At 35.7% G+C, this 24,305-nt stretch overlaps 2 protein-coding genes across 7 annotated transcripts in view; one reads left to right on the plus strand and one right to left on the minus strand.

Moving 5' to 3' along the window:
- The first annotated feature begins 1,047 nt into the window (after nt 1-1,047).
- On the plus strand, nt 1,048-3,980 carry cd40lg (CD40 ligand). Its single transcript, XM_039665742.2, has 5 exons — nt 1,048-1,313; nt 2,342-2,467; nt 2,626-2,647; nt 2,841-2,906; nt 3,056-3,980. Exons 1-5 carry the CDS (start codon nt 1,137-1,139, stop codon nt 3,436-3,438), a joined length of 774 nt encoding a protein of 257 aa, XP_039521676.2. The 5' UTR covers nt 1,048-1,136; the 3' UTR covers nt 3,439-3,980.
- Nucleotides 3,981-5,430: 1,450 nt separating this feature from the next.
- Nucleotides 5,431-24,305, minus strand: part of arhgef6 (Rac/Cdc42 guanine nucleotide exchange factor 6) — a 32,709-nt gene continuing 13,834 nt past the window's right edge. Inside the window, exons 8-23 of one of the 6 annotated variants that reach the window (XM_039665744.2) lie at nt 24,114-24,209; nt 23,767-23,889; nt 19,493-19,631; nt 19,340-19,399; nt 17,842-17,988; nt 16,894-16,980; nt 16,697-16,778; nt 14,647-14,762; nt 14,374-14,553; nt 14,263-14,292; nt 13,919-13,939; nt 10,171-10,264; nt 9,936-10,022; nt 9,700-9,835; nt 8,409-8,463; nt 5,431-8,317 (exon numbers count right to left, since the gene is read on the minus strand). In XM_039665744.2, coding sequence (XP_039521678.2) covers nt 8,195-8,317; nt 8,409-8,463; nt 9,700-9,835; nt 9,936-10,022; nt 10,171-10,264; nt 13,919-13,939; nt 14,263-14,292; nt 14,374-14,553; nt 14,647-14,762; nt 16,697-16,778; nt 16,894-16,980; nt 17,842-17,988; nt 19,340-19,399; nt 19,493-19,631; nt 23,767-23,889; nt 24,114-24,209 — 1,576 coding nt within the window. In that variant the 3' untranslated portion in view covers nt 5,431-8,194. Of the gene's footprint in view, nt 8,318-8,408; nt 8,464-9,699; nt 9,836-9,935; nt 10,023-10,170; nt 10,265-13,918; nt 13,940-14,262; nt 14,293-14,373; nt 14,763-16,696; nt 16,779-16,893; nt 16,981-17,841; nt 17,989-19,339; nt 19,400-19,492; nt 19,632-23,766; nt 23,890-24,113; nt 24,210-24,305 lie in introns of all 6 variants that reach the window. The other 5 variants (XM_089134866.1, XM_039665745.2, XM_039665746.2 and 2 more) reach the window with 5 other exon arrangements.

Raw genomic sequence — 24,305 nt, forward strand, 5'->3', positions numbered from 1 at the left:
CAATGAACGAAACGATGGCTCACTGATAACAGGTTTCAGAAAGTCTGCTTTTCCTGTGTTTGTATTCACAGCTTTGCAGATTCTGCACCGTTCTTCTCTGTGGCCAGATATTTTATTTAAATAGATTATGTTGTGTACAACATGTGACTTTATTTCCTGTGGTTTGGACAAACAGAAAGGTTAGGTCCCCAAAATAACATTGCAGTTGACTTTAAAGACGAGAAGTACTGTATAGTGTTTTAACCCTATAGTCTTTAAAAAAAGAGCAGAGCTTTATATTGCAGAGATGCCATAGAAGAGCCATTTTTAGTTTCTCAAAGAACCATTCAGTGAAATTTTTTTTAAATAATCTAAAGGACCTTTCTCCAGTATAAATAATCTTTTGTGCAATTGAAAAGATTCCATGGACTTTGTAGGTTCTTCATTGAACCATCAATGCCAATCGATTTAAAACCTTTATTTCTAAGAGTGTATGAAGAGTTCAGATGCAAAAGTCTCTAAGTGCTATTTGAAAATTTCTTCTACAATGATCATTTTTATCAAGATTGTATATCTAAGTTCAGTAAACATACAAGCTTGATAAAAATGATCATTCTAGAAGAAATTTTCAAATGGCACTTAGAGGCTTTTGCATCCGAACTCTTCGTATAGTTACTCTGCTGCACTTAATAAGAACTGGCTTCATACGCGCACTAAAAATAGTCTGTTGGTTCAGAAAGGTGACACTAGTGCGTAGAAAAACACATATCATTTGTTTGCAAGATGTCACTTGGTTTTATACGTGTATAAATTGCAATGGCATTATTACACTGTGTGACTTAAGTTAATATATATTTATTCAAAACATTTCTTTAGAAATATTTAATGACAAAAAATCTGTTAGGCCAAAGACAGAATGTTGAATGTGCAAAGACAATGACCTTTGAGCAAATAAAATCTGTGGCCTCATGGAATCCATGCCTTGCTTACGCCAAATTGCGTAAACACCCCGTTAGTCCCAGCCCATCTAAAAAGGTGACATCTATCAGGAAGTCGCACTCAAATGTGCTCAATTGCATTCAGAACAGCTCTTCAGAACTGCATGGGTGCCACTGGAGTACACGTCTCTTCTCTTGTCAACTCAACTTCTCTTCATCATGATAAACACATTTCACAGTAGCTACAATCCCCCACCCGTGCCTCCACGGGCAGGGTACAGCAAACCCCAGCCAGTGGGAAATACAGCTTTGGTCAAGATTTTGTCAGTGATTCTACTGATGTTAATGATGCTGACATTCGGAGGCTTCGTCTACATGTTCAAGAAACTCAACCTGGTATGAGCTGCTCTTCTTTCTGTGACTATTTGCTCTCGCATTTGTATTTATGGTAAAATGGTAGGAAGAAACTAATTAAATGTTGTTAAATGTAAGGTCATTTTCATGTGAAAGTATATATATATATATATACACACACACACACACACACACACACACAGACACACAGAAGAGATTCATTATTTAAAATTTAAGGATTTAAGCTAATTTATTGTAGAGACAATTAACAATGTGTCTCTTTATCAAGTTTTCAAATGCAAAAACTAGCTCATACACTCAAAAATAATTGATAAAAAAATTGTCAGAATGGTACTAAACTAATTGACAAAAATATATTATGAAGCCTGTTATGATGTGCTAATTACGTACGACGATAAGAGAAACACAGAGGCGAAATCTTGATTATTTTCTCTCAGCATAAACAGAAACAGACTGAAAAGACTAAAAGGCCTGATCTCAATGGTCTATTTCCTGGTTTGTGTGGTTTCATGAGCAAGGCAGCATGCTGTGCATCAAAGAAAAAAACGCAACATAAACCAGCATTTCGATGTCAAGAGGAAGCTATTATGCAATCTCATTGTACGAGTTAAATGAAAGAGGAGTGACTCAATAATAATACACATGATTATTACCTCAGATAAGCATCAGCAATAATTAAACAACAACAGAATTGAGTTGATTAGAGATTCCAAGTGCAAAAGTAAAGACGTATTGCTTTCAATCACCAATCATTGATGTTTATGGTTTAAATTATCATCTGTGAAGTGCAAAATGACATTTAAAATTGATCCGGATAATAGCAAATGATTTAGACAATTGAACACAATTTAGCTGTTGTCTAATTCCTTTATAAAAACAGAGATTCAGATAACATTCTCAACCCCCTGAAAATCATTGTCTTGTTCACATAGTGGTTTTGATGTGCTTATAACACTATGATAATATGTTTATTTTTGGTGCTGTTCATTTTTACCAAATATTCTTTATGCATTAAGGGAAATAATTGGTTTATCTTTTTCCTTCATCAGCTGCAGCTCCATGGGAGTTATCATGAAGACGGGACGGACCTGCTGAGACTAGAGGACTGTCTGAAAGACAAATTTGGAGAAAACTCAGAGGCAGAATGTAGGGAACTGATATCGGTCATAGAAAAGGTATACATTTATGCCATGTGTTTAAGTCCTGCTTTCGATAATCCGAGATCTACATGTGTTGTGAATCATTAAGTATAGAAGTAATACCATGAAAAGTTTATAACTAAAATATCATTACTTTGCATGTATCAATAATATACTTTGTCTTCATCCCAAAGGTTTTACAATCAAATAAAAAAGGTAAGTAGCATTATTGATTTCTTTTCTGTTGCTATTTGGGTTAGCATGGTTTTCTGTATGTTGGTGCCTGCACCAAAAACAAAAAACCCAAATAAAAAGGTTGGCTTTTAGCAAGCAATTTGGTGTCATTCTAGTTTTGATATGATATTTGTATATAATTCTTGAGACCTAACTGTTGTTGTGTAATTATCAGTGTCTAGATTAACTGCAGGACCAACTGGACCGGCTGCACACATGGTTCTTTTCACCAAACAGAAAGGTGATGGACACACATTACCTTTTCAGTCTATTACACAATATATTCAAGACTCATTTAGTTGACTCATTAAACCAAATCATGAAATAACGGGAAGACATGCGAATGTGTGACGATAATGGCATTTTACCTTTTTTTTTTAACACCAACAGATACGAGTGAGTTCACAAGGTCAAACAACCTTTTTTGGGATCTAGACCATTCACTGATACAGGAGGTACAGCTCAGCAGCAAAGGGGACATGTTGATCATCCAAAAACCTGGAATCTATTTTATCTACTCCCAAGTCACCTTCTCCAAACAATCTAAAGGTGCATTAAAGCAAGCCATAAGGGTCACCGAACCCGAGAAACAGGAAGACAAGGAGCTACTCAAGGGTTTTTGCAGCTTGAATGACAGGACATCAAATTTGTGCACAGCCTCCCTGGCGGGGGTGTTCCAACTACAGAAAGACCAAAAGCTCTATGTTACAGCAACAAACACATCCTTGGTGAACAGGGACTCCTGCAGCTTTGGATTATTCAAATTATGGTAAAGAACTCTCAGGAACTGAACTGGTCAAGATGGAGATAGAGATGGATGATGCGAGACAGTGAGGAAATTGATGCACTATATTTAAACGGATACCGTGATGATTACGTGACATATGAAAGATTTCAGCTCCCACGGTGCACCTCTTCTCATTGACGTCAAACCACAATCCAAGTTTAGGGCATACAAGGAAATCACGTAAATCTTTCTGAATAAGGGAACCTCCTGGAATTTCCTTTCAGCTTTATCGTTCATTGCAAATATAATTCAATAAGAATACCATGGATGTTTTCTAACCACTAGTGGCAGTGTTTGTATGGAATTATTTATTGCTTTCCCCTTTTCTCTGTTTTTTCTGCTTCCCTTTTTTTAATATTTTATAAATTATAATAATAAACTATTGAATTAATAATAAATATATTTATTTAGGTATATGTTTGACAAACTTATATCTGATGCTTAAATCTTACCTTGAGTAGGCTATTTATTTTAAATTTAGGCAACAAACTTTAAAAAAAAATCTGTTCCTGCTGCTATATATTATATATATGTATATATATATATATATATATATATATATATATATGTGTGTATATATATATATGTGTGTGTGTATATATATACACACACACACATACATATATTTTGTGAATATATTTTGTGAATATATATAGTAAAGTGTAATTTACTCCTGTGATCAAAGCTGAATTTTCATCATCATTACTCTAGTCTTCAGTGTCACATGATCCTTCAGAAATCAGTCTAATAGGATGATTTGCTGCTCCAGAAACATGTGATTATTATCAATGTTGAAAACTATTTTTTACATTTTTATTTCAGGATTCTTTGATGAATAGTTCAATAGTTCAGTTGATGATTCTTTGATGAAAGTTCAAAAGAAGAGCTGAAATGGAAAGCATTTGTAACATTAAACACTACCCTTTAAAAAGTTTGGGGTCAGTAAGATTTTTTTTTTATTTTTTGGGGGAAAAATAAGAAATCAATACTTCTATTCATCAAGGACGAGTTACATTGATCAAAAGTTACAGTAAAGACATTTATAATGTTAGAAAAGATTCTATTTTGAATAAATGCTGTTCTTTTGAACTTTGTATTCATCAAAGAATTTGAAAAAACTGTTTTCAACATTGAAAGTAATAATGAATGTTTTTTGAGCATAAAATTATCATATTAGAATAATTTCTGAAGGATCATGTGACACTCAAGACTGGAGTAATGATGCTGAAAATGACATTTTAATATATATTAAAATAGAAAACAATCATTTTAAATTGTCATAATATTTCACAATATTACTGTTGTTTTTTGTTGTTTTTTTTGTTTAAAAAAATGCAGCCTTGGTGATTAGAAGAGACTTCTTATAAAAACATTAAATGATCTAAAACTTTTGACCGGTAATTTATATATATATATATATATATATATATATATATATATATATATATGGGTTTTTTATTCATACATTCATTGTTTTAAGTCTACTACCACACAATTCCCCCAGGCCGGCTAAGAGTTTGTGTTGTATCATCAATGTTTCCAATAGGCCATGAGCTGTGCAAGTGTTTCCTAATATAGCAGGCATCTATGTCTTCAGGTTGAGAGAAGCTCTATTCTCAGAGTTTGGAAACTAATGTGTAGGATAATGTATATTTCAGTAAAGCCTACTAGTTCTGTTTTTACCCTTCTATTTGATAACAACCATGAGCTAACTTCTGCTGTGATTTTCCAGCATTCCACCCTCCTCCATGGAAACAGTGAGTTTTAGGTGACAAACGTGTTCTCATTTCAGAGCCACGCTGAAGCCTCTGCTTACAGGAAGTTGCCAGCCACTACACTCACTCCAGCTTCTACATTTACCCAGTCCCTATAGCAAAGTAATTCACCACATCACACATACGACACATGTAGTCGTCCACATTTCACAAGGTGGAATTTCCTCATGCTCCTCAAAAAAGATTTAAAAAAAAATCTAATATATAGCTTATTAACATGATGTTATTTTTATTAAAACAATTCCTTATTGAAATTATAACAACATTAAAAACACAAGCACTAGAAAAAACAACAAAAAACAACAACTTATAGATGTATAAGCACTTATATTGCATAGATCAGCTTCGCAAAACATAAAACTTGTGTTCTGCAGACACGGGCACTTTTAAGAGAGGAAACTGACGTGGACAACATTCTTAAAACCCTCATTTATGATCTCCTGAAAGTGCTATTCATTTTTTTTCCTGACACATTCATGACATTACAAGAACAAACTGAAGTTCCTTTCATTGATAGCAGTAGCCACCTGTAGCAAACAGCAAGTTTCCACATGATACTATGCATACTCGCATAACCTACTGCCCAATCTGTTCCACATAATACACACATGAATATCACATTTACCACTGCAGATGTCATAACTTTAGACACATAGTTTAAAAATTCAGGAGTTTCCATAACAACAGCAACAACAACAATACAATCAGGGTTAACACTTTCAAATAATATTCAAGGCTATGTGTAACACATGGCATGCAAGGTTAATTGCTGGAAAACAAACACGCACACGAACATGAAACAGATTTACACAGTACCACAGTAACAGAATTATATATTTGTGCACCTCAGAGCACATCTTATTGCCTAATTGGAAGAATATATTATACAGAATACTCCTTCCAAGAGAAAGACTGGCTCTTGAATGAACGCACAGCAATTGTAACCAGTCGCATATTGCATTGAACTGCCACAGCAATGTTCCGGAGGTGACATAGTGGGTTTAAAAAGACAAAGAAAAAAACTCCCCACCCAAGTTTTGCTCATCTTTACAGCATTTTGTCTGCACTGCTCCACTGCTTAAGACGGAGATCGTCCCTCCAGTCCAAAAGCGATAGAAAGCATTAGTCACGGTTATGATCGGCAATGAGTCATTGAAAGGTTTAGCACTCCAGACAGGGTCATTTGTGTAAGCGGCCATGTAATTATTCATTCATTCGATGTTTAAAGGTCAGGAAAAAAAGCTGTACCATGAATGCCACACATGACTATGGCAGAATAGGAATGGGTAAGAAATGTATTGCACTGCACCTCCAGTGCACTTGCTGATAGGGAGAGGTTTGCTGGGGGAGGGGGGATACATTAAAATTGGGTTCCAACCACATTTGTTTCTCATTCAAATATGAGCCTCCAGATGTGATCAAACATCAGTGCCTAAAGTACCATATGTTTCTACGTACACTCGGTTTTCGAGTCCTAAAAGGGCCCATAGTATCAAATTCACAAACATACAGGATTTTTTTAGTTTCAAATATATATGAAATAGTTTTAAGCCTCTGAAAAAGGTTGAAATTTCTAGTAACACTTTACAATGCGGTCTCATTAGTTAACATTAGTTATTGTGATCACATTAAATAACAATGCACAAAACATTTGTTACAGTATTTGTCAATCTTTTTTAACCTTAATAGGAATAAAACTGTTTATTGTTTGTTCATGTAAGTTCACAGTGCATTAAATAATAATAACAGATTCAACTTTTGATTTTATCGAAATGTTTCATTCTTAGTCCATGTTAACAAACGAAACCTTATTGTAAAGTGCAACCAAATTTCCTACTGTATTTTTATCATCAAAATAGTTGACATGGTTCTTTTTGCCATAGTATCTATGATATATACATATTTATACTGTATACAAGTATATTTACATACATTTTATGATGTATTTTATTAGTATAGTATTATAAACTTGACTCTTTCTGACAACTATATCCCTGAACGCCTTATACTAGTGATGATTATCAGAAGCATGATTATGTAATATATAACGGCTGTTATATATTAAAAAAAAAACGTGCACCCATGCTGATGTAAGTGACTGTCAGGGGAACACGTTTGAATGGGAATACACTGAATCTAAACCAACCGTCCAATGACATATTACAGGAATTTAATTCAAAACCATCAAACTAAAAGGAAAAACCAAACTCATTTCAAGATGGCAAGTAGGGCATCTCATGTCAATCAGGTGAAACCACAAATCTCAATCTTGTTCATTTGTGACCTAAAAGCTACCTCAAGCAACAACCATTTTCACATTATAAAAGCAGAAATAGGGCATAAAAGAGTAATACTTGTGGATACGATGGAGTACTGTAATGTTCAACCACAAATATCTTCTCCAGCACCATTAACAGAATATATTCACTTGTGCAATAGTCAGAATGCTGTTTAATGGGCTGAATGTCATTGGATTTCTCTTTTAAATGACCAGTAACAGTCAAAGTGAGGCAGATATTTGTTCAGTTCAAACACCATCTTTTCTGTGATGTTTCTTCTTGGAGTGCTTGAATGAACCGGAAGGGGAAAAATATGGAAAAGTTGAGGACTTGAATCCGACAGTTATCTGAAGTTTTCCTATCACTGAATACTACCTAAATAAGCAGCTCACTTGGTTTTCTAGAACAGTTGCCGTTTTGTTCTCAGAAATCACTTCACAGGAGCGTGAAGCAAACCACCCAGTGCTATTCTTCCATACGGCGAGAAAAACAGTCGATAAGTCGATATTCTTGTCCTTTTGATGAAAAATGGCTAAAAATCCCCAACACGGTGACTTTCCAAAAGCAATGTTCAGTGTGTAATGTGATTGAAAAACACATAAAAACACATTTGTGAGGAGGACAAACAGACATAGAAACACATACATGCGCATGGCAAGGGGAAACGGGCGAGCATCCAGAGTGTTCTTTAGTGACCTCCTTCCTCCCAGGAACAGTCATTCTTTTGCTTGGCCAACTTCTTGACTACACGCTCCAGCTCCTTACGGGACTTCTGTTCCTCTTCCAGACACTGCTTCATCAATTTATTCTCCTACATTCACGAACACATTGCATCAGAATATAACGGCATAACAACAGTTGTAGTTCAGGCCAAAAAATATTACTATAACCCAAAATCTTACCTTTTTTAATTCATGGACTTCATCTTTCAAAGCATAAACCGCATCAACAAGACTTCTGCAGACAATACGTTAAAAATTATTCTTTAAAACATTCAAAGGAAATTTCATTTCACAGTGGAAAAAAGCACATGTATAGTAAGAATAAAAAGTCAAGACCAGAGTAAAGATCGAAAAAAATTTGGGTTAACTATTTATTCTTTTACACCAAAGTAAGTGATTTGTTCCAGATTTTTTTGTAAACCTGGTTGCAATTCTCTTCACATTCTGATAGTAATCACTTAAGTTAAGTGGTCTAAATGTATATACTGTATATATATATATATCCAAAGTGACTTACAATTGCTATATTTGTCAGAGGTCACACGCCTCTGGAGCAACTAGAGGTTAAGTGTCTTGCTCAGGGACACGTTGGTGTCTCACAGTGGATTCGAACCCAGGTTTTTCACACCAAAGGCATGTGTCTTAAAGGGATACTCCACTTTTTTTGGAAATAGGCTCATTTTACAACTCCCCCAGAGTTAATCAGTTGGGTTTTACCGTTTTCGAATCCATTCAGACGATTTTCTGATATTTAGAAGAATATCTGTAACAAGACCGTTTCTGGTCTCATTGATTACCATGGTATATATTTTATCCTACTATGGAAGTCAATGAGACCAGAAAAGGTCTGGTTACAGATATTCTTACAGATATATAAAACAATATATTTACAAATGTTTTTTATGCAACAAACACAACTCTGCCTGGCATTTATTAGTGAGCCGCTTTCTGTGCATTTATAAATCCTCTCAAGCATTTGTGAATCGGTTCCTGTGCATTTGTAAATCCCTAACGTGATTGGTTGTAGAGAGAACGTGCTACGATTGGTCAGGTCAATGTAGCCGTTATCTGATTGGCTTGAGGAAACCGGTGGGTGGAGTCCATTTATTTGTGGATTTTATATATATATATATATATATATATATATATATATATATATATATATATATATAAAATCTATGAAAGGCATAGGACCATAAAGTATTCGTTCATTCATTGCAGTTTCTTGACACTTTTGTTTTCTCTGGCTGATGTTCATGTATTTTGGAGGAGGCGTGGCTTTAGAGATGCTCTGAAGGGAGGGTGAGATCTTAGGCTTTCAAATATAGCTCACTATTGTTAGCCTCTCTGAAAATTGCCAACCCTACCTTTAACCCTCATTTCTGCACTATTTCTAGGTCACTACAAACATAAAAACAAAGTCTAAGTATTTTCTTAAATGGACTTAATGCTAATTAGAGAACAAGATCACCTTTGAGTAATTCTGCTATCAGACAACTGAACATACTTCTCCTCTATGATCGTCTGGCCATTGCTCTTGATCTCCTCAACAATGATCTTCTCTTCTTCTGGAAGCAGGACCTGGGGGATGCACTCCTTACGCACAGCTGTGTGAATAAATCAAAGCTTTTAATTAAACTATATTGGCATTATTAAAAATAGCATCAGTAGCTTAATTATACCGTACATGTAACAGGCAGTTCTAACCTGTGGTGGATTGGTGGAGGCTGGCTCCAGTGCAATAGGCCTCAATCACTTTAAGGATCTGGGCATCCTCCTCTAGAGCTACTGTGCCTGCCAGTCACGGAAACAACAATTACAGAGGGACAAACCACCAATATATTATGTATTTCTATTTGTTTGTGCATGCTAAAAGATAAGTTGGCAAAGCTGCATGTAAAAGGGTGACATTGATTTTTATTTATAATTTTAATATACCTACTTTTTCTAATCAGCAACTCATCATCTGATTGTTTTCTCTCCGTTTTTCTCTTTGGGAGGAACTTCTTGATTGGTCTGGGGCTTTTACTAGAGTCCTGAGGAAACAGTCTGGTGTTAATGAAGTAACCACATCTGCTGAGCTCTGAATAAAAGCACCAAAACTGCAGATAACAGAGCTTAATTTGTGTTCAAATCCAGAGCGAGGATGCTAAGAAATTAGACCAACAAATGGTAGCTTACATAAGTTATGACGCCATTCAGGATAATTTAAGAGCAAATTATCAGGGACTCATGAATAAAAACAATTCGCACTTGAAAGACCCTTGTCTGTTTGTGAACTAATTATTTTAGTTTGTCATTTGAGGACTTTGTTACAGCAGTGTCAAATGCTAACACCTCGTAATGAGTCATCAAAATTAATTATTAGAGCCACCTTCGTTTAATTGTCTGAAGGACAGTTTATTTAAAGACACACCTTTTTTGTCTGCCAATGTTATGATGACAGCTTTAATAAAAATGATGTTAGGAGCGTGTTGATGAATATATTTTTAAGGGTTTAACTTTAAAGCATTGTCAATGACAACCATTCAGTTTAGTCACAGCTTTAGCAAAAAGCCATCAAGCAGCAGAAGTATAAAAGTTAGATTGAAAGTTGATTGACTCAAAGACTTTTCTATTAAGAAATATGCACATACAGAATTCACTCGGCATGCTTCATGCTGAATGGCATTTTCAGTTTGTATGCTCTACTCAAACAGAGTGAAAGTAAATGGAAGAAGTTTGCAGTATGCAGTAATGTTCGTTACCAAAACCAACAGAAGCGAAAGTGGAAAAATATGAGCGAACTGGCATACAATGCATAAACTACATATAGAAAAAGGTGAATGAAGTGCTTGGTCTCTTGAAGGACTTTCGAAGGATGCTGCTAAAATAAATAAAATATTTAGTTTGTAAAATACCATGAAAACTAGCAGCAAGGACTGGTTTAGGAAAAGTCATCTAGACCTAACAAATTGCCATTATACAATGCGGTACATGTTGCTCAGAATACCGGGACATAAAACAGAATCATGCAGCATGATTGGAAAATAATATTCCTTCTTATGTTGACAAGAACTGTGATCTTAAACCTTACAGTAACTAGGTATTATGAGTCATTTTGCCATTTCTATGAACATCTAAATGGCAGATACTGATTTTTTTGAACATCTAAATTTAGCTTACCAACATAAATTCTCTTGGGGCATCAATCCCTCAAGAAATTGCACCAGTCCCTGATTAAACTGCACTTCACAGGTTTATAACACAGGTATACAGGTTATTTTCTAAATTCTGCCAACACGCTACTGGATCTTCAGATGTATTATCATCTGTCACTGAGAAAGCTTTTCATCAACTTGAATTCTCATATTTGTGGGAAGGAATATAATGAATGAGCTTAGGTCCATATTTTATTGACATGGTTAAAGCGATGTTTTCCAACCCTTCAGTAACTGTGGCAACAGCTAATGCCTCAATCCCCTCGAAATCACTCGAGATAGTATGCAAGAAAATTCACTATCCCCATTGTTTATTTTTCCCTGGAACACTGCTGCAGGTTATAAGACTATCACCAAATATGGAACCAATTTAAATGTGCTGTTATGTTTTTCCAATATGAATCTCAACCTCTTTCTATAAATCTTTGATTAATGAATTTTTAGAATGTAAAATGGTACAGCAACGGGACAGCATCTCTGGCCCAATTTGAGACATTCTCGCACTGTACTCCCTCTTTTAATGCACTTTAGACATTGCACATAACACACAAAAAAACAAAAAACAAAACAAAAAAAAAAAACCAAAAAAATAGGAAAAGATAGGGACTGATGAGATATGGGGGAAGGTGGTCTTATATTATATTATATTATTATATTATCATATTTTGTACAGGATTGACAATGGCAATTGTTACATAGGAGGAAGGATGGAAACAAAAATCTACAAAAACAATATGGGCAGTATGGTGGTAGTGGGGAGTGATGGTAAGGACAATGGTAATAAATAATAAATGGTTACTTTGTGTACACACGCAAACACATACCCACGCTCATACACGCTCACTTACACAAAAAAAAAAAAAAAAAAAAAAAAAAGAATGTAAAATGGTAAAAATCTTCACATTCTTTTCTCATTAGTCAAATGGTAAAAAAGTCATTTCATATAGTCATTTTATATATTGATTTCCTGTTTTCACAGACAAGTCTTAGGCTAGTCCCAAACTAAAATGTGTGTTTGAGCTGTTTTAACTGAAAGCAACTTAAATATCTTAAAATAAGTCAGTGGCATCATTTTGTCTCAAGGTGCACACCAGTAATGCTTTTTCTTTTTCAAGAAACGTTTATAAAAGCTACTTAAATGCCCTAAATATAGTAAGGTCGAATCCTGGCTTAATCTAAGAACTGTCTGTGATGCCAGGCCTATAAGTAGTGTTTAAGGTTGTAAATTTAACTACAATTACAATATGCAATACAATACATACACACGTTTGTTTCACTATATTATTGAGGACATTGCTTAGACTTCCATTGATTTTATATTAGGTTAATTAACATAACCCTAAACTAGCGAGGGCCAGTAAAACGTTGTCATAACATTTCACTATGTAATTGAGGACATTTGGCCCATACAAGCATATATATATATATATATATATATATATATATATATATATATATATACAGGTATGTGTGTGTGTGTGTGTGTGTGTGCGTATATATATATATATATATATATATTTATATATATATATATACACACACGCACACATAATTTTTTAAAAATAACAAGAAAAGTGATTAAAAAAGCCTGTAATTTTGCCATGTCTTGCATGTACATTGCATGATGAAGACGGACTCAACTGCAGCGTCAAGTACCACCAAATGGAAAGCAAGTTTTTGCAATTCTGCTACCACACTCAGCTTGAAATGAGTAAAGTGTTTAGCGAAAAACCAATCTTGCTTTTTGAAAAAAAAAAAAAAAAAAAACTGGACTGGTGTAGGACTGGAACAATGCAGTGGTCTTGAGATGCATGTTTTACAGTTTTTCAATTGAAATGGACACTTAAAAATGTGGATATAAAAATATATAGAGTGAATCTTTCCATAGAACAACAATTAAAAAAAAAATAGCATGGAATGGAAATAAAACAAGCAAGATATTGACTTCTAAAGGCATTTCAGTATTTTACTTGTCTGCAATAATAATGTATCTGCAAGTGTCTTTTTATTAATTTGATTAATTACATTTCATGCAATTAATGTGTTTAAATGTAATACCGTATATACAATACAGTATGAAGCATCTCAACAAAAGCTGTTTATTCATGCAGAAAAGGGTTTGTTTGGGGTTGTGGGTATATTGATTAAAGAAGATGAGGTTTGAAGGTTAAAAGGCAAGATATGTTACAATACACATTGTTTACTGCCTACCGACATTTTGCCGTTGTATCTGAACTTCCTTTCAACTAAAAATTAAATACAACATAGCAAAGATCATAAATGATAAATGAATGGAACTTGAGCAAAGATCATTGCATAGGGTGGAGAAGATACAAGGCAAACAAAAAGACACCGGAAATGAGTGGCTTGCCACAGAACGAAAGAGAAAAAAAAAACAGAAAAGCATGGATACAGCGTGCAACACCAGTGCTAGCCAAGCACACAGACACGACCACACACACACAAAAACAGATTCACATCTACTCTTACCTTCAGGATATAAGACATCCTCTATAGAAGCAGAAAATGGAGAGAGAATGAAGATGTGGATGAGAATAAAAGAACAGCCTGATAGGAATATGATGGAAAGATAAGTGAGAGGTGAACATTAACTGTTGTAGAGAAACAGAAGATTTCACATGCATTCATCAGTTGCTAACACCCGTTGCACAATCTTGTAGAGATGCAGTGCACATTAGAGAGAAGTTCGAGTGGGCTTTGGGTAGTGTTAGCTAATATCCAGCTCAAAGACCACTAAACATTCCACTTAAATCTAAGGTAACACCTCCACCGCAATTTGAGATAAAGAGACTGACGGTGGCTTGCAAACTTACAGTAAGAGTTGCTTTGTATGCATCGGTTTCCTGCTAGGACCACCAAGAATGCACAGAGGTAAATTACGCTCCCACTCAAGATCTCTTATGACTATTTTCCAGACAGCGTACCTCTTTATAGCTTAGGGCAGCGGAGGGCTTGAGGGGTGGCGCTGGCCTCAGGCAGCTTAAGGACCAGGGCTTGGTGACCTTGGGGGGTTCGAGAGGACCTCGGTTAGCCACAGGAGTACCGAAACTGTGCAAGTGGTGGGACAAAGCACCAGTCACGGTTAGAGGCTTACCCTCAACACTCTGCAAAACAAGAAAATAACGATTCACCTGTAGGAACGCATCATTGGGAGTGATGTAAAACACAAAAAAACATTGACAATGGGTTCTTATTACCTTCAACATTGTTCCAACTGGACTTCCTTCCTTGGTGTAAGCATGAAGATGTTCTAACCACTCCAGCTGCTCCTGTAAACTACTACAGAACACCATGATGTGATCTATTGTCCCTCCTAAAAAACACAACCAAAAAATAATAATCTGCCAAAGGGAAGATTCAATGAGAACAAGATAAACTGTTTAAACACGTGCTTCTTTGCATTACACAAGTTTTGTTTTGTGGGCTCTGCAAAATAGTCTCGATCAAAAATACAGTAAAACTTTAGTATTCAATCTTAAAATATTTTACAATTTAATTTATTTCTGTAAAGCAAAGCATCATCATTCCAGTCTTCAGTGACACATGATCCTTCTAATAATTAACTGTTGTGTACCATGTCTTTGATTCTACAGTATGTATTTTATGAGACAACCAACGGTCAATGTAACCCAATCCGAATTTTGTCTCCTATCTATTTCATCCTCTTTTAATGACTCACACTTTAGTGTACATCACCTTCTCTTAGAATGCAATGTGTGTTTGTTATATATATCTGAGTATAAATGGACACAAATTTATAACCACTCTTGAGATAGAGTCATAAGTCCTCCCAACAGAGGAATCTGCAGCTTGGAAATCCCCCCTTTCTTATTGGTAGAGCCAACCCTGAAAGGTTGAACCTTTCTCACACTTTAAATGACCAAGGGCCGGCAGGTCACAATCTGCACTCCAGCCATGGGAACAGAGTCAAACCAAACACGCAAGTTCATCACCATTTCTTCAGTCAACGCTGAAGAAATCGATTGAGACTCATGGGACTTTCAAAAATTGCCCTTCAGGAACTTTACATGAAATGTTTCACTGCAAAGCCCATGCAAGTATACATTTCCTCTGCAAATGATAAGCTGATGGTTCTTTTTTATAGTTAAATGGATCTTTTCTATAGTTCCCTTTCCTACTTCCAGTTTAATTATGTCACTCAACATTTTACCCATGTATGTATGTATGTGTGTATACATGTATGTTTGTGATTTAGTTAATAAAACTTGTGCACAATACATATTTGGTTCTGATTCTCTGCTAGCAACAAGGTTTATTTTACGACCTTGATCTTGTTACATGCTCACATTTCTTATAATAAATGAATAATCAAAAGACTTTGTTGGACGAACTGATTAATTGATGGTAATATTAATTTAGCTACATCAAGTTAATCCAATTAACTGACCCAAATATTCATTAATAATCACAAGTTACTGTATGATTGATTACTAATATTTCCCCTTTGAGCAAACTCGTTACACATTACATGGCAAAGCTCGCACTGTCAGACTTTGGGATTAGCATTTATGTACAGGTGTGAGTTTCTAAATGTCTATTTGTATAAACATGCATGGGAGTCAAGCCCATATTCAATAATCACAGCGACAATTACCGAAGTAATATCATAGACGGCGATGTCTTATCACTTTTGACACAACAAGTGTCCAATAGAGCCACAAGAACAGACTGGATCTGAAACACTCAGCCCTTATCTCCATCGCTGGAAGTTACCAAAAACCACACATGAAAACCCGCAACACACGGCCGACACACGTTTGTGTGGCACAGAACGGCTCTCTCGCACTGTATGACAGACAGACAACAAGATGTCCAGTTTAATTCCCTTCACACAGGGCAAGTTTTCCAAGAATGTGGTTATCCTGAAAATTTTCTGGTGTGAGCTTGGTTAAGGAAAGCAGTTGTCACCTACGTAAATAACCGTATTAAGGACTCAAATACATGACTGACAACTTGTGGCTTCAAAAGTGTGCATTCACTTTTGATTAATTTCAAGGTGAGCAAATGATGACACTATTTATTTTTAGGTGAGCTATTCCTGCAAGAAGTCATCTGCTCATGCTCATTATTTGTTAGATTAAACTACATTGCTGCCTTGTTATAAAAACAGGTCAAGAGACAAGCGGCAATGAAAAAAGGGATAATGACACAGTTGAGAATATATTGCTCTGTGACCTCTCAAAAAAAGAGACCTCACTAAATCTGTTTACAAGGACTGAAACAAACCTGTGATCTCGAAGGCAAAATGGCCTGTGTCTGCATCTTCTATGTGTTTGGTTACAGTGGTTCCTGCTAGGGGCAGACGTCCCTATGACACGAGAGTGAGACAAATGAGTGCACTGCGCTTGACTTTTTCCATAAATAACAGATACTGATTATGTACCTGGATGAACACAACAGAACAAAAAAAAAAAAAAACTCACTTGGTAAATGAAACCACTCATTCTTGGGCTGGCAGACAGCATGACTAACACATTAGGAAACAGCATGAAGTACTTCTCTTCTTTTTCCTAGAAAAAAACAAACAAATGCACATTATATCACATTCAGAACTTCTGTACAAATTACATTAATTATTACCACAACTTAGAACAACCACATTGTTCATGGCACAGATGCAGGTGAATGGCGTTACGGCACCTTTACAGCAAACAAACACAAACATCAAATGTCTCTATGTTACACATACTTTTGGATTGGTGAACGACTCCATTTTTTGCTACATTGATTACTACTCACGATCAACAAATATCATACCTTATTTCTAGCAAACCAAGATAAATTTCAGCCAAGCAAAAGAGAGAAAGAGAAAGGGGATACAATGAAAAGAATTGGAGGGAAATAATTTATAATGACTAAGTAAGTAAATGGTTTCATCATCCCACTATTTTTCCTTCAGCTTAGCCCTCCTGATGTTATCAGGGGCCTCTAGTATCAAACCCCTCAAACAACACTGTTTCCATTAACCAGAATCAGAGGGGGCTGAGGTTCAAGTAGACAACGCATTCAGTTGACCACATGTGCAAAACTTTGCAGGAGGATTTAAGCTGTTGACATTTAAATAGTTTCCATTCATTAGCTAAAACAAGTCACATGAAGCAAAAAATGAGTGTGGCTCTGACCATTATGTCTAAAAGGCCATGTTCAGCACTTCTATGCAAAGTAAACTAACCTTGTTTTGCACAACACTTCAATTAATCTTGACAAAATAATCACTCCAGCCACTTGCGAAATTGTGCAAACATGACCAAAAACCACTAACATGCATTTCCGACAAAATAAACAGTGATATATCACGCCGCTGTGAAAGCAACGAGTCAGGCTTAGATACCCCACCACTGTTATTTCCTAGTTCTCACCCTCTTCCTCACCTCATTTGTGCTGCTCTGCATGTGGACCTGTGACATGTAGACCACCTGACCCAGTGACTTCATGCTGTCCCCTTCCCAGCCCCGCACCGGCTCTGACAAGATCTGCAACTCTAGGTTCTTTCTTTTTCGCAGATCTTGACACTGAGTCTGAAAAACACAAACAGATCAATTCAGTGAAACAAGAATTAATGGGATACATTCCATGTGTTGAATTTCATAGTGAGTCGGGGGAAACACATACTGAAATGTAACTTGATTCGAAAAAGCATTGTGTAATAGCCAAACATTAAGACTGATTCACATCCAGTCAAAAATGAGTTACCATCTGCGATTAAATAGCACTAAACTATAAAACATTTTGTTCATAGTTCTCTGATAAATGTCTCAATAATGTAAGTAAGATTTGTTTTTGTTTTTCTAAAGAAGTCTTTTATTTATCTATGACATACAGTGATACAGAAAGAGTAATATTGTGAAATATTACTACAATTTAAAATAACTGTTTTCTATTTTAAAAAAGTCTTTAGAGTCACACAATCCTTCAGAAATCATTCTAATATACTGATTTGGTGCTCAATAAACATTTGTTATCATCAATGTTGAAAACAGTTGTAATATTATAAATGTAATGTGTTTTATGCATTCTTGCTGAATACAAAGTTTTGAACGCTGGTATATGAATAAATTATTGTGCATGTTTTTAGTGCTGAATTTTTAGACATTTATAGTCTCTGATAAACATCTAATAACTTAAAATTTAATAAATGGGTTACAATGGTTTTTAATGGCAAATCATTTTTAATGGCAAATTTATAGGTATTTTGGTAACTGAACGTTTTACAACACAATAACTTGGAAAAGGAAAATATGTTATCTTAAATAGTCACTTCTCCATTCCATTCCATTCCATTCATGTTCCTAACTGATGCTTAATCATCAACGCGACTTACAATAATGTAGGCAAATCATCTCATCAGGAATTACCAATATAGGTAACTGAGAACACATAGGTAAAGGGGGAAGACCAAATATACATGACACCTCCACTACTGAGACCTAAACCATGAACATGGGACTCTACCTTACCTGTCACAAAAAAAAAAAAAACACAAAAAGAAACCGAAAAAAGACATGAAACTGTTCCACAGAACTCAACGAGTAAAGAAATCACCTACTACTATAGTTTTCTATGCTGAGACGTCTGACATGAAATGCCATTATCTAAGGAATGACTCATCTTTCCTAATTTGTTTTTATCTTATAGAGACACTCTCATAAACCTTAACCTTTACATTTCATGTAACAGCAAAATCTCCTCCAACCTGTAAAGTGAACCTGCTGTGCGGTTTAGAGATGAGGGTAAGAGGGAATTGGAGAGAAAAGACTCAAATGTTTTGCACCATGACAGGAAACATCTCACATTGGTCAAAACCATGAGAAGTGAAAAATGCTTTAGTTGCCCAACAAGCATCAAAATTAAATGGCAAATATGACGTACCACAAGATTTTTAAATGCAACCGTTGCTTTGAGAATGTCATTGTAATCTGGATGCGCTTCCTACAAGAAAAAAAGAGAGAATCTGTAAATATTATATTAAAACAAACATGAAATTACTCACGGCCATCCATGACATTAGCAGCTTGCTGTTACCTCCACATGTCGCTCAAGTTCCTGCAGGAGGGTGGGATACTTGTCGAGCCTCATGAAGGGTTTGCTCAGGCTGGTGGTCAGGGTCAGAATACCAGGAGCACTGGCACCCTGACTCTCCATGAACTTGTCCAGCTCCTCACTGTTCATGGAAAAAAAGTTTAGATTTATTTGACTTGTCTAGACAATTATGATCAGCACATCTTAATTTCCAAAACAGACTACCCCTTTAATTGAACAACTAACTTGAATAACATTTTTAATAATTGCTCAAAATTCATCACAACTTATTACATATACATATACACTAGGTCAGTATAAGATTAAAAAAAAAGTAATTAATACTTTTACTCAGTAAGGATGCATCAAATTTATAAAAAGTGACATTTATAATATTACAAGATTTCTATAGCAAATAAATGCTGATTTTTAAACTTCCAATTAAAAAAATCCTGAAAAGATGTATTAAAGTTTTCATAAAAATATTAAGAAGCACAACTCTTTTCGACATTGATGATAATAAATGTTTTTAGAATGATCTCTGAAGGATCACGAGACACTCAATAAAGACTGGAGTAATAATGCTAAAAATTCTCATTTTAAAACTTTAAAAATGTCCAAAAATTAGGAACACTTATAAAATGTATGTTTTTCTTTTATAAAATAACACTTGTGTAAACGAGAAAGAAAAGTGAGGTTTAATCAGTTCGCAATCAGGTCAACAACGCATTCTCATATAAACATAACAATAGCAAATGTTTTGGGGAAGGTGACAGACTGGGTGTAAAGAGAACTCATCACTAGATGCTGAATTATGCTCAAATAAATTTAGACAAAAGATGAATCATCTCAACGCATGCCTTGAGTACATGATCGAACAATGGAAAATGCTGCAACAGTGCTGCAGAGTGATGCGAGTGAGCAAACAATCAAAAGTCTGTCTTCTGCCTCCATCAGCATAACCACAGCTATAGATATCCTGTTGGGTTAGTGCTGTTTCCTGTGTGTATGAGGCATGCCTTTTCACTCTCTCCTCCTGTCGTGGAGCATTCTGAGGTGGAAGGAGAAAACTGACAGAAACCTTTTTGTAGTTCATCATACAGGAAGTGTGTAAAATGTGGCTCAGACATTTCTAAATAGCTGTGAAGTTTACAAGTACAAACCAATAAAAAAAAAAAACACACACCTTGAAATGGAAATAGGGCAGCAGTGTTACATGTAAAGGCAGAGGGGAGATTTGCTTGTTTAGTCACACAGCTCAATGAGACATAAGAGAATCAAAGCCTTGTAGCGACACCTGCTGGTTCACCTTTATACTTCAGAAAACATTATACTGTACATTGTACAAGGCAAAGTGTAATTTCCGTGCCACTAGCCTCAAGCAACACAAATATTTTGCGAAGTCAACCTATAAAATTGTACATTAATCATGGAAATCCCTCAACACGATCACGAATAATGTGGAGATGTGCTTGCTTGTGCTTGAATATAATGTGAATAAAAGCCTAATTAAAGGAGTCATGGGATGACAAATCAAATTTTGTATCATTTAAACATCCTGCAGACATCATTTTTAAAAGATCCTCCTCTTCCTAAAAAAAGCACTTATGTAATCAAGCTCCAAAAAACATTTGCCAAATCGTTTTATATCGTCACACCATAAGCCTCGCCCCCTGGTGCTCAGTCAATTAATGTCTGACATCAGTCTACACCAGAAGCAAATAGAACCCATTATAATAACTGATGCCGCCTACACTGGATACCATACTCAGATACCTGTTCTATTTCTGACACTCCACGCACTTTGGGACAAATGAAAGCATAAGACAGGGCAAAGGAACGTTCTTTTTGATGCATCCAGCTGAAACAGCATGTTAGTATGTCAGAAGGATCCCAGCACTTGGAACAAGTACATGGTTTATGTTTAATGGCTGCAGTTTTGTAAACAAGGCACATTTGATCATGAAAATACAGTTGCAGCACCAAGCTTCCCTATCCATAGCCTTACAATGAGAACAGTATTATTGCAAAAGAATGATGTAAATTCCTTGTGCTTTTGTTGCCCGTATTTAAGAGTTGTTGTTACAGGAAAGAGCGCATCCACAACTGGAGTTACACTTTCAGACAAGAACGGTCGAGTTCACGTGCAAATTTGCGCCAATCTTTGCAGATATAAGTTGTAACATGACTTTTATGTTGTATGTATCTGATTAATCTAATATAGAATGCGTTTGGTTAAGTATATTAACCCGATAGCGAAGCACTTCAGTTTACGCGGTGTTCATTCACTCTTCAGCATTAGCTCAAACAGCATGCCAACATTTTTGAGGATGATTGGGTTATTTCAGACAGTCCTATTTCGTTTAGATGTTTTTTTTGTTTTTTTTTTAAATTTCAGCATGACAGACAAGACTCGCCCGATTACACATCTTTCTATTGTTCAGTACTTGAAAACAAAAAATAAAGGGTTAGTTCCCCCAAACATTTTCACAACCCATGCACGTGTTGATGACACAGGAGATGGCATTGTGACATATGACCTACAAGCAGAGGAAGACGCACGCGGGGTCACGCATGCGTCGTGGTGCTCTAGTGAACGCGTGTCGGAGACTGATACAGAAGAGAAAAAATGTGTGAAGAAAAGCACAAAAGGTATTCTTGTTGCTTCATAAAATTAAGGTTAATTTAAACATGGACTAGGGGTCTTACAGGTGTGGAACGACATGAGGGTGAGACCGAGTCATTAATAATGTCAGAATTTTCATTTTTGAGTGAACTTACCATTTAACAAAAATGCCCATCCCTAATGGATTATGTTTTCAAAACAAAATGCAAGAGTGAGGCGTTGATACTTATTTCTATGCAATGACATTATCCAATCATAACAGTGGCTGTTTACCGACAAGTCTTAATGGAGCCGCACCTTAAAAAACAGTTCACGGGTCAGACTGAGCATTATAGAAATTTATACCACAGGGCTGTTGAATGCTTGATTCTGATTGGTTGAGAACGTTCTAAAGGTGTGCAATTATTTTAAGGGAAACGCATGGCTAAAGTAGTTTCAGGCAGGTTTGACCGCATTACAGTTCCATATCACTGCACGTAGTTAACTGCAATAATAGAAAATAGGATACAATTCATAACAAGAGAAGACATGCATAGCTACCCCCTGCGCTTGAGCTGCAATTTTAGATGTCTAACTTCACAATCAAGACATATACAGTTTCATTTTAATAAATAAAGTATGTAGTCCTATCTATAATAGGCTAAATAGAAAATTAAACTGAATAGGCAATATAAATAAATTAATTTTAACAATTAATTAAATTAATTGTTAATTAATTAAAACAAAGTTAATAAATAAATAAATAATAATATTGACGCACATGCTTTCTGTCTCATTATTTCAAAATCTCTCTCTCTCTCTCTCTCTCTCTCTCTCTCTCTCTCTCTCTCTCTCTCTCTCTAATAACTGCATTAATAACTGCATAAAGCCGGACACATGTTATGAATGTAATTTGATACTTATAACTGATCATGCCCAAACGCATGTTCAGCGCATTCAGTCTGTGTTCAGAGTTGGTGTTTAAGACCTGCTACGGTCGATGGAAACAGTCGGTCTTCGAATATTTCAGCGAGTTGTTCCCCCCCATCAATAGTCTGCTATAAGTGGTTCAAACCTTCGTTACGACCTCTAAAATGACGTTTTGGAATTAGCAACCAAGCAACGGGGGCATGGGATTAGATGCGTAAGAAATTAGTCCTACATACAAGAGCATTGACAAAATGACAATGACGTTGTTTTTGCAATGACAAAAACTTGACAAACGTCTTGATATGCATCATCAGAACAATGTTTTGAGGTGTGGTAACTGTAGTATAAGCGGAATAATTGACTTTAGGCATCAATTATTCCTTACATAAATAATAATTGTTGCAAATATATAATACTTTATTAACATTATAAGTGAACCTCAGGAAAATAATAATAAATACTTATCATGACCCCTTTAAATATTTCTTTCTTCATAAGACTTCATTTGAATTTATATCACAATCTCTTTATGAACTTTTTGAAGCTTTAAAGTTTAAGTGTAATGGACTTTAAAGAAAGGTAATCTCTCAGGTTTCAATAAAAATATCTGTTTAAAAGATAAACAGATTTCTTATGAGGTTTGGAACGACATGAAGGTGAGTAAATGACAACATCGTTTTCATTGAGTGAACTAAACCCTTTAACATCGGATGTTAACGGATGACAATTATGAGACACTGACCTGTGATCGGTCAGCACACACACTGCAGAGGGATGGCTGGAGCAGTAGGACAAGTACAGTGTTCTGATCTGACACATCAGGTTCAGGTAACAACTACCAATCCGCTGCTGGCCCTCTGGCATCCTACAAAACAAAAATAAATAGATCAGCCCGGAAAATGACTTTCTTACATACATTTTATTTCATGTCAAATATCCTAGGTTTTGTAATGTTGACACATTACAAATACAACACACAAAGCCATCACCAGATGGCGATGTATCATCCAAGAGTATGACTTCTATACAAAGCAGAGAATCATTTGAGTCGTCAATATGCTCTATGAAACACAGAAAAACAGCTCTTACTTGGAGCACTCCTCTAAGGCAAGACACAGTCCAAGTTGGAAAGTGAGGACGTCCTCTAAATTCCCATTTAGACTGGAGCAGTCCACACTAGAGAGCCTGCAGAGAGAGAGCACACAGAAGAGTCATTGTGCATATGGGTTTTCATTGACTGCCCCAGCACCCCGAAATGTCAATCGGTTTTGATTTCAAAGG

Source organism: Pimephales promelas, chromosome 9 (genome assembly GCF_988280905.1).
Source record: "Pimephales promelas chromosome 9, fPimPro1.hap1.1, whole genome shotgun sequence".
Classification (NCBI taxonomy): Eukaryota; Metazoa; Chordata; class Actinopteri; order Cypriniformes; family Leuciscidae; genus Pimephales; species Pimephales promelas.